The sequence below is a fragment of the Mus caroli genome, chromosome 6 (genome assembly GCF_900094665.2).
Source record: "Mus caroli chromosome 6, CAROLI_EIJ_v1.1, whole genome shotgun sequence".
Lineage (NCBI taxonomy): Eukaryota > Metazoa > Chordata > Mammalia > Rodentia > Muridae > Mus > Mus caroli.
Window position 1 is genome coordinate 34,500,432 of NC_034575.1, and position 11,276 is coordinate 34,511,707.

At 46.7% G+C, this 11,276-nt stretch overlaps 1 protein-coding gene across 1 annotated transcript in view; it reads left to right on the forward strand.

Moving 5' to 3' along the window:
• Positions 1 to 414: 414 nt before the first annotated feature.
• Tmem178b (transmembrane protein 178B) overlaps positions 415 to 11,276 on the forward strand; it is a 372,208-nt gene continuing 361,346 nt past the window's right edge. The window contains exon 1 of the mRNA XM_021165807.2: positions 415 to 2,390. Within this exon, the coding sequence (XP_021021466.1) occupies positions 2,009 to 2,390 (382 nt within the window). The 5' untranslated portion in view covers positions 415 to 2,008. The remainder of the gene's footprint in view (positions 2,391 to 11,276) is intronic.

Sequence of the window (11,276 nt, forward strand, 5' to 3'; positions counted from 1 at the left end):
GCTTTCTGGGGAAAAACAAAGATCAAACGAATAGGAGACACTAGAGGCGGAAGCCGTGGTGCAGGGGTTCTCTCAGAGCCGGTTAAAGACCGTTCTCTAAGCATTTTCTTCTTTAGAGAACTGTGGCGAATTTTAAGGGACTTTTCCACGGTCAAAAGAGAAACGGGAGACGTAGGCACCAACACTAAATTTATAATAATACACGTAAACATGCTACATATATGTATATGTGCATTAATATGGATGTGATGGAGCCCATACCTACCTAGACACCATTGGCTTGCCTGGCCAAAGAACAAGGCTCAGACATTTCGTGCCTGGAAAATGGTGTGGTTTAACTTTAAGAAGGCTAGAAAAATAAGAGATGAGGCTCACGTTGCACGGATGACATCACTAGCTTTTGGCTGCGCGCTCCGTGTTCTCGGCTGTGGGTTTTAGCCAAGGCTGCAGCGCCTGGAGGCCGAGCGAGTGACAGCGGCTTTCTCGGGCGCCCACACCCGGGCAATGCGATTTCTGGAGCCCCTGGGGCGCAGCTTGGGCTCTCGCTCCTCTCGGGCGTCGCCTGAGCCTGAGAGGCCCGGAAGCCTCTGCAGCTCGAGGAGGTAGGGAGGTGAAGCCGAGGCGCCCAGGCTCCCCCACCCCTCTACCCCCCCGCCCCATTCACCCCAGTGCGGGGAGCCGGATCGCGGGACGCTGAGGCCGGGACGGGATCCTCCACACGAGGCCGAGGGATCCCTGGTCTCGGCACCCGGGTGGGCTGAGAAGAAAATGGTGCAATCTGAGAGCGGCTGACCCCAGCTGGTTAGAGCAAGCGGTGCCGGAGTGCTTGGGCTCAGGTGGCGAAGGGGGCGGGTTGCTTCGAGCAGCCGGGCTCCGGGTTTTCTTCGTGCCCGCAGCATTTTCTCAGCACCTGGGCATCTCGCACGCGGGGCTGCGGAAGGCCAGGTGAAGTGGAGCAGAAGGGACATTGGAGAGGGCCGGGTGCACACACTCCAGGAAGAAGAAGGCGCTGGAGAGAGCCGCATGACACCGGGGAGGCTGGCGGCTGGGCCGGCAGCTCGCCACCCCTGAGCGACCTGTCCATGGTGTTGAAGGAGCTCCGAGCGCTCCGGGTGCGCCCTCCTCTGTGCAGTCCATCCCTAACGCCCGTCAGCTGCCGCCCAGTCTCTGCAAACCCCGGGCCCTGAACAGTCGCGCAACGCCGCCCGAGTGTCCCCGCTGTCCAAAAGCGGGGCTGTCTGAATGGGGAGACCAGGGGCAGGCCATACGGGAGCTCGCGGGCAAAGGCTGGTAGAGACCATGCGTCTGCGGGCAGCTCGCTTCTGAGAGCACCCGTGGGGTCGGCAGGAGTCAAGGACCTACTGGTGATCAGAGGACCCAGGCTTTGAAAAGACCCAACCTGGAAAAGAACAGTTCTGGGCACGCGTCCCCGGCCTTCGGCTGCAGACCGAAAAGGGGAGGAGAGTCCCAGAGAAAGAGATCCAGGCTGCACTCCGGGCAACCGGCCGTGAGCGCAATCCGTCCTTCGGCGAAGTGTCCTCAGATCCCCCTCCCTATCATTCATTCCCAGGAAGCCAGGACTGTCACTCCGGTCAGCAAGCTGCACAGAGAAACCCCAGCAAGCCTCGCCGTGGTCGAGAGCACTTGGTGTTTAGTTTGTGATTGCTGGGCTGCGTGCAGAGGCGGACGGAGGGTTAGGACTGTTGCCCCCTGAACGGTGGGAAGTGGCAGTGCTGAGTTCACCACCGCGAGAGGAGGCTGCACCTGCCCGGAGGATGCTCAGGACCCTGCGGGAGCCTCTCCGGATCAGAACTTTTTAGGCTGCCCGCCTCTACTCCCGCAGTCCCCCAGCCGTGTACCCGCAGGTGGGGGCCGAGGGGGGCGCCGCGGCGCAGATTCCCTCCCGTACCCACCCCTAGCTCGGCCGCCCGCCGCTTTGTTCCGGGCGCGCGGAGGGAAGGCGAGGCTGCGGCGGATCATGCCCATGGTGTAGCCGCCAAGCGGAGGCATGGCTGCCGGAAGGTTACTGCTCTATACGGGGCTTTCGCTAGCGCTCTGCGCCCTCGGCATGTTGGCTGTGGCCATCTGCTCCGACCACTGGTACGAGACGGACGCCAGGAAGCACAGGGACAGGTGCAAGGCCTTCAACACCCGCCGGGTCGACCCCGGCTTCATTTACAACAACAACAACAACTTGCCTCTGCGCGCCAGCCGCTCGCGCCTGGACCGCTGGGAGGGCAAACTCCTCCGGGCCCGGAATCGCCGGCAGCTGTTCGCTATGAGCCCCGCGGACGAGTGCAGCCGCCAATATAACTCCACTAACATGGGCCTCTGGAGGAAGTGCCACCGGCAGGGCTTCGACCCGGAGATCGCCGCCCTCATACGGAAAGGTAAGCTCGAGGCGCGAGGCGTGGCGCTGCAGAGAGCCAGGCACTCTAGGTAGGCCCTGCAGCCCCTTGCTTCTCCTGGTGGCCACAGGCTATGGCATCTCCTGGTTTCTGAGTGGTCCAGTTAGCCAGGCCTGGCTGAACCTTGGCGTGGGCAGAACTTGCCTCTCCATAGCTGATTGTGGTAAAGGCTTCACTATGTTGGCTCACCTGCTGTCTTGCTCTTATGGGTCGGGATTCGTATGCATTTTCCTAGGCCAGGGTTTTGCTTTTTTTAAAAACCAGATAATGGCTTCATCAACCTCTGGGAAGGAAGGGAATCTCCAATGTTGTGTTTCTAGAGGAAACTCTAGATGTGTCAGGGCTAACTGGCTCCAAATTTTAATCCCTGTTTTTAGATGTTGAACTGATTTGATCAAAGGAAACTGGGGATGGGGGATGTCTCCTGCAGGAGACACTATGCACACCAGAAACATTTAGTTAGTAAGGCACTGTTAGAAGTCATGGTGTAGCTATTGGTCATATAAACACCAATACATTACAGCCTCTGCCTTGTAGGAGCCCAAAGCAGGTAGCCAGCAGCATTCCATTACAGTTCTTTATTTCATCTTCTGGAGCAGTGGTTGACAGAGTGACGGTGAGCAGTGAATACCAGCAGTCTAATACGCACAAAAAAGTAACACAAAAGTGGGACTATCAGAAGGAAAGAAATGACCATTTTCAGGTTTATATAAAACACTCAAGGTGCATAAAACAGAAAACAAGCAAATATCTGCTAATACCACTTGATATTTGAATATGATCACATGCATTGAAAAGTCTGCTTATGTGATACAATTTGTAAATCCTATATGGTTTATATGCTTGAAAACAACCTATCTCATCAGCCTACTGAAATACTGTTTGATGTGATGCGCTTTAATGTCTTCTGAGGATACCCCTCTATGATGGCTGCAGTCTGGGAAGATGTGTAGATCTTAGACCTTGCTTCTCTCCTCATGTGTCACTCTCTTCAACCAGTGAGTGGTTGACAACTGTGCTAATATTTGCAAATGTGCTTTGAAGCCAAGACATAAAGTGACTCTTAATGTCTCATATCGCCATGAAGTTTACTGATGTTTTAAAATGCTGAGACAACTGATGTACCTTGATTTATAAAAGTGTTGAGGTTGTTCAGAAGAAACTGTTAATTTGAAAACACACGCGTGCACACACAACAGCAGCAACAACCAGCTATGTAAGAATGGTTAGTGGGTATGGTTCAGGAGGCCATTTCACAGTTAGGAGGGGAGGAAGAGCCATTGGAAAGAGAAAGAGTGAGTGTCCATCTTGGCATTTATTGCATAGCTTCTTGGGAATGACCAGGGATGCCAGTTTTAAGCACGGACATGTTGATGCTGACAGGCATCCCACCTGCTTCTGGATGAGGCTTGTATTAGTGTGGCTTGACCTAGGTGGGACTCCGCAACTTTGTAAGAGTGTATAGGGTTATGCTGCTTGACTGAGAGTCAGGAAAACGAGAGGAGGCAGAATTATTTCTCCACAAGGGGGACTTTGTAAACATTTTCAGATTGATGGTTTTATTTTATCTGTTTTCCGTTTTCTTTAAAATGGAAATGATAGGTAGCTAGCTGAACCATTGGGGAGAACTGCTAATAATGACTGGTGAGCTCTGACAAGAATTGTTGAAGGACATTATTAAATTTCCTTCCTTGAACCTTCTAGAACAAGACAGGTTTTCTATATCTGGTATTGGTTTACCCCACTTAGAGAAAGAGGAAAATGGGATTTGTAGCTTTTGGTGTCTCCAGTCAGGCCTCTGATTCCATCTTGTCTGCCTGGCAATCTGACTAGAGAGGTTGACTTGGTCTGTGCAGCAGAGGGACTGGTTACCATAGTGACACGTTCTTCCGGTGAAGCTGGAAACATAGTGACAGGGGAAGGGATAGGGAAGAATGAACAACATTTTGACTTTATATCGACTGATTTTTAATTGCAACAACAGAATATGGACACCCACAGCAGGGGGATTGAATACAATGATACCCAGAGTTGGCAGGGCATTGTATTTCACTTGAACTAATGGAAATGCTGTCCCTCATCACCTCAAATACAGCAATCACTGTCAGCTGCAAGCACTCGCTCACCATGGCCGTTTCTGTCCTTTTGGCATTCCTGTTAGGCATTATTGAGATAGATGGCATGCTGGCTTTACAAATCCCGAGAGACCTAAGGTCACCATCTTCATTTTTTAACCTCATAACACCATCTTCAAAACCCAGAGCTTCCCTTTCCCAGCAGCAGCAGACACATGTTGGAACCAAGCTCATTTCATATTAATAGACTCTGGAGGCAATTCTAATAACCCATAGAAAGCAATTTCTAGAATTAACCAGCATTTATCCTAGAATGGTGAATTTTATATGGAAGTTAAAATTGATACTTCTCAATTTAAATTTAGGAAATCTTAAGGAAGGTCATTTATATCATATTATTCACTAGGAGCCCCAAAGAGAACTTAGACCTTTATCTTTTTGGGGAACATCTTCTTTTACAACCGTGGGAGATATATTTTGGGCAAAGGAAAAGGAAATCTGAGAAAAAGTTATTTAAAGTCTATTTAAATTTTTATGGAAAAAAGTGAGTTGCGTCTTAATGATCCTGTTGCTCTAAAGGAGTGGCTCTCAGCCTCTAGGTCATAGCCCCTCTTGGGGTCACATATCAGATATCCTGCATATCAGATATTTACATTATGATTCATAACCCTAGCAAAGTCACAGTTATGAACTAGCAACAACATAATTTTATGGTTAGGGGTCACCACAGCACGAGGAGCTGTGTTAAAGGGTCACAGCACCAGGAAGGTTAAGAAGCACTGCCCTAAAGGGTTCTGTCATTTCTTAACTTCTTAACTCAGTCCTTGCATCCAAAGTGTTGCTTGTGCCTTTGAAAGGAGACAAAACCACCAAGTGAATGGAACAGCTGAAGCCAACCTGTATCAGACAGGACGATGAAATATCTTGGATTCGTGTCTTTCTCTGGAATCCATTCTTTTTGATGCCCCATGCCATGCTGTGCACATCAGTGTGTATTTCTGGCAATGGCACTTGTTTCCTTATTGAGCTGAAAGTTCCTGGAAGGCAAGCAAGACACACATTTGTAACGCATTTTCACCAGAGGCCTAGGTTCTTGGGAAAGACCTCATAAAAATCAGGATTATTAATGTGTCTATTCAGAGCCAATTATAGTTATGGAAATACTTGTGTGGAAATACTTGTGTGGAAATACGAACAACAGATAAGTTGGGAAATCATGATTAAAAAAACCAAACTATTGTGACTATGAGTCCAGGTTAATATTGTAACAGATGCTAAATGAGACACCAATTATTTTATTTTATTTTATTTATTTATTTATTTTTTTGTGCAAGAGCTTTGCCAAGGAATAAGGGAGACACCCAATTCCTTTTGGGTAACATATGCCGCTGAACAGACACACATTATGCAAAGTCATTATTTTCCACTTTAGATAAGATTTTAATTATTCTTTTCTCGGAGGTCAGACTGAGTATGGGGTGTATAGCAAGGATTGATTAGTTCAAATTTCCAAATGATTTTGTCAATATGAGTCTTATGTCCTCTTGCTTCTAAACCTCATTCTGGTCTTTCAGAAAGGTCAGCGCAGGGTGCTGGGGGCAGATCAATAGCAAGACCAATTTCTGAAGCTCAAGTGATATCCAGGTAGCTCTAGGTAAGGCTTATTTCAAGGAACATTTTATTTCTTTGGTTTGTACTGAAGTGCTAAATTTGTGGAATTTGAAAGAAGCAGATATTTAGCTGATATTTACTTTTTATTTTATTTTTCTTTTGAGATAAGGTCCCACATTGTAGCCTTGGCTGGAACTCACTAATGTAGACCAGGCTAGTTTCAAACTTAAAGACAGCTGCCTGTGTTTGCCTCTGAAGTGCTAGAAGCCGCCATGCCCCGCCTTTAACCGATCAAGAACTTTTATTGTTTTAAAATTTGCTTTAAAATAGACTTTGGTCCCAGGAGTTTTCATGGTCATGAAGTGGTTGTACTTTGAAAATTATTTTAATGGAACATTGTGCATATTTAAATTTTAATGTTGTAATCAGAAAATACTTAGCATAAACATTCGTGTTATGTGATGACTTGACTCACAGTTCTAGGATGAGCGATGAGTGAGACCTGGCCCTAGAGTTCATAGATGGTTAGTGCCACAGAGAATACATCACAACTACTGAATGACAGAGCAGCTACAGAAAGATCCAGAAGAACACAGAGGAGGTGACCGTAGCTCCTTTCCATGGAGGGTGAGAGGGGCATGGGAGTTGGCACTAGAAATGAATTCCCCACGAAATGAAATCTGAGCAAGGTTCTGATGGAGTGTGGGTGAGGAAGGATGTTCAGACAAAGGGGCTGCAATTGGCAGAGCTGTGGAGGTGTGAGACAGCACTTGGCCCTGTGAGAGCTGATTTCTGAGTTGAGGGGAGGAACAGAGCAGGAGCCAGAGTGCAGGCAAGGACCAAATCCAGGAGTTTGTTTATCAAAATCCCCAGAGCTGGACTACCATGTGCTCCTAGTTGAGTATAAAAGAACCACAGGTAGGTGAAATTAAAACTTTTCATTTCCTTGGTTGCATGGAATTACAGATATTCAGTGGCCACACGGGGTTGCTGTTTGGGGGCTGTGCAGACTATGGTGAAGGCTCCCCCCATCAGAGAAAGTTCTGTTGGACAGACAGCTCTGCACAGAGCTTAGAGCTTCTGAAAAGAACAAGTTGTATCTCAGAGGAGGATAATTACATGGTCATTTGGGTGTAAATGTCAGCGTATTACTTTACAGTTTAGGAAACTTTCTGCTTCTTGAAAATGTTGGGCTTTCGTTAGGGTCATATCTGCTATTTTGTTAATTTTCTAGCATCAGTTCACACAATTTGTATAGCTTCACTTCTTCCCCAATTTCACACACACACACACACACACACACACACACACACACACACACACACACCAATCTACGAAGCAGGCATAGTGTCTTCCTTCCCATAGTCCCAACTCTTGGGAGGCTGAGGCAAGTGAGTTTAAGGCCAACCTGGGCTACATAGTGAGTTTGAAGCCAGCATGGTGTACAGAGTGAGGCTGTATCTAAAAATTTTTTTTCCAAAGTTTTCACTCAATAATAACAATCAAACTTGACACAAGGTACTTGTCTTAAGGCTTCATATATATGTATTAATTTATTGTTTTTAATAACCCAATGTGGTTGATATTCTTTTCTTTTCTTTTCTTTTTCTTCTTGGCTTTTCGAGATAGGGTTTCTCTGTGTAGCCCTGGCTGTCCTGGAACTCACTCTGTAGATCAGGCTGGCCTCGAACTCAGAAATCCTCCTGCCTCTGCCTCCCAAGTGCTGGGATTAAAGGCATGTGCCACCACTGCCCGGCTCATGGTTGATATTCTTATTCTTCTTATTTTTTTGAGAATTTTATATGAGAGTACTATGTTTACATAATTTTCACTCCTCCCTCTCCTCACTCCTATTGTGTGAAATATTAAAAAACAGTCCACGATATGCTGGCAGTGCACCTGTGGCAGGCAGGCCCACCTGTTCTCACCTCAGCAGAGTCTCTGACCCGGAGCTCCAAAAGCTCCCCACCCAGCTTGCCAAGTTTCCACTGGTGGGTCATTGCCATGCCAACCCCATGCTCCCAAATTCTCATAGCGTGTTGGGGTACACTTCTTGCAAACCCATGCTTTGCGGCCACTGTACCTTTCTCTCCAGAACCCAGTTGAGTCGCTGCATGAAGGAAAACACACAAACTTAGTTCAGATACAACAGGTAACTCAATCATTGGGCTCAGCAACTAGCATTCTAATTTTGTAAGCTATCCTAAATATAATTCTTCCGGTGGCAAATCCTGGCAGATCTGTCATCTAAACTGGGGGCCTCTTGTTAGCTACATTTTGTCCTCCAAGTTCACCCCATTCAAAAGCAAGACACCTTTTTCTGCCGGGCAGTGGTGGCGCACACCTTTAATCCCAGCAGTTGGGAGGCAGAGGCAGGCAGATTTTCTGAGTTCGAGGCCAGCCTGGTCTACAGAGTGAGTTCCAGGACAGCCAGGGCTATACAGAGAAACCCTGTCTCAAAAAACCAAAAACAAAAAACCCAAAAAACCAAAACAACAACAACAACCCCTCCCAAAAAAACCAAAACAAACAAAAAACCCAAAACAAACAAACAAACAAACAAACCCACCTTTTTCTACCTCTCCTCTCTCCTCTCCCACCTGGAAGTCCCACTTACTCTTGGCCCAGTGATTGGTTCCTAGAAATCTTTATTCATTAGGGGAAGGTTTACAGGAAGTGACCTGAGTACCTGATTCACTCCTCATCCCAGGCAGCCCCTCTTGGGGAAGCTGAATTAGCATCAAAATACAAACAGAACCCGGGCTAGCCACAATACTCTCTAACTATTCCCCTGTCAGCCCATTCCTCCTTGGATTCCTAATCTCTTCAATTATTGTTGCATACACATATCACACATATCCCTATATCTCTCTCTCTCTCACACACACACACGCACACACTCTACTGAGTCCACCAGTGGTGTTCATATGTACAGCATTTAGGATGCTGTAACCACTTGGGATGTATATCATATGGGGGGGCATTCTGATTCTCCCTTTCACAGTGGCCATTGGCTGCCTATAGCTCGTTATCTTTACGGGAGGTGTTGCTCTCTAAAATTTCCCCCATTCATGTGGCATATTGACCGCTCTGGTTATCATGTGGGTCTTGTTTATGCAACCTAATTGTTGAGAGTTCATGGGTATAGAAATTACTAATATTATTTTTAATTCTCATTTTATAGTGGAAGGGACCAAGGCTCACAAAGTTATATAATTTGTTAAATTTCTTGGGGGAGTGAATGAAGGATTTAAATTCTGGCTCTAGATATGAGAACTGATTTACCTGCTTTGTCTCCATGGATTCTGGACAGGTGGAGAAAAAAAAATAGCACATTGATTCCTTAAATTGAAAGAAAGAAAGAAAGGAAGAAAGAAAGAAAGAAAGGCAGACCTCTAGGGTTTCTATTCTACATTAAAGAAATTAAGATGTCCCACACATCTTTCCATAGGACTTTTTACAGATCTTGTTGTGTTTTTGGTCTTCATTTTGTACAGTGTCACAAATACTGAAGGTTTACAGGCACAAAAGACATGACCATTCAGCATCTTTTGTGGAGCCTATGGCCTGGACGGCAAGTACAATGCTGGACAAGTGGGTAGAGAGAGAAAACATACTTATCAATACACAATGATAAGCAAATCAGTGTCTCATTTAGCAAAAAGTAGTATGTGTCATAAAGATGAAGTCTGTCCCTAGGAGGCACAAGGTAAGAATGAGTTAGCACAAGGGGAAATAGTTCTATTGATTTTAATCTTGTGGTATGAGCAGACTTTGAATGCTCTGGGAAAAAGGGGAGGCAAATCTTATGTAGGTAGGAGAAGGTCCCACAGTCCTGAAGGGCAGGGTCTAAGGTACACATAGGCCTCTGCTTACCAGTTGATTAAAAAATTTAAACCGGAGATAGTCCTGTTTATAGCAACCCACAGAGACACTCCTCATCTTTGGGGTTTGTGTACACAGGTCGTAGGTCAACCACAGATGTTTTTCTGGAGGAGACCTCTACCTTGTTTTTTTTTAATACTCATTCACTTGTGTGGAGTGCTTACCGTGTCACACTGTATGCGTGGAAGTCAGAGTAAAACTCTGAAACCAGTTCTCTCTTGCCATCTGGATGTGGGTTTTAGAAACTGAACTCAGGTCAACAGGCTTGTGTAGTAAGTGCCTTTACTAGCTGAGCCGTCTTTCTGGTCCTGTTCTTGAGACTGGAGCCCTCTCCGGGACATGGAGTTCACTGATTAGGCCAGGCTAGGCTAACTGGCCACCAAGCCCCAGGGGCCTTCCTGCTTCTGCTTCTGCTTCCCCAGTGTTGGAATTGCAAGCACATGCTACTGTGTCTGGCTGTCTATGTGAGTGCTAGGCATAGAAGTCAGGCTTTCGTGAGTGTGTGTGTGTGTGTGTGTGTGTGTGTGTGTGTGCGTGTGAGTTTGTGTAAGTAAAGCACTTTGCCAATTGGGAGACCTTCCTAGCCCCCATATGGTTTGCACGTGTGGCATAAATCACTGTGCTTATCTGTTGCATGCATGTCTATATGCAATAAGAAAACAGACTCTTAGTGACACTCTTCTGCCTTGGTAGTTCCCAAACACAGGTAACCTGGAGAGGTGAAGATTAGGCAGGGTACTTTGTGATTTGGGTACAACATTTGGGGGTTCATGGGTAGTGCAAAAGTGTATCTGAACCCCACTGTGTTCAGAAAAATTTGCTAGATGTTTGGAATGTGTGTAGAAAACGAGGTGGTTTGGGATGGGACAAAGGTGCCGTGATCCTTGTCCGAGAGGAGCTCATCGTTTGGCTCACTTTCCCAAGATGATCGTCACATGTGGGTGGCTCAGGCTTTCCCTTTAGAGCTCATAGTAGTATCAACTGGATCAGCAATCAGTTGGTCAGGGAATGCTGGGGTGTACTCTTTTTATTGACTCAACAAAGTCAAGAGCCTTCGTTCTGTCCTAGAAGGTCAGTTTACTTATTCTTTTACTGGTGGATCGGTAAAGATCAATGAGAAGATTGAGTCTGTATGTTTCACTTGAATTGTCAGTTAAAAATATTTCCCCCCTTTCTGCTATCAGTAGGCAGGCCCAGGCTTGAAGGCAGAATGTTGTACACAGTCTGGGTTGGTGTGACCAATTTCCTCCCCCTCTCCCTCTCCCTCCTCCTCCCCCTCCCCCTCCCCCTCTCCCTC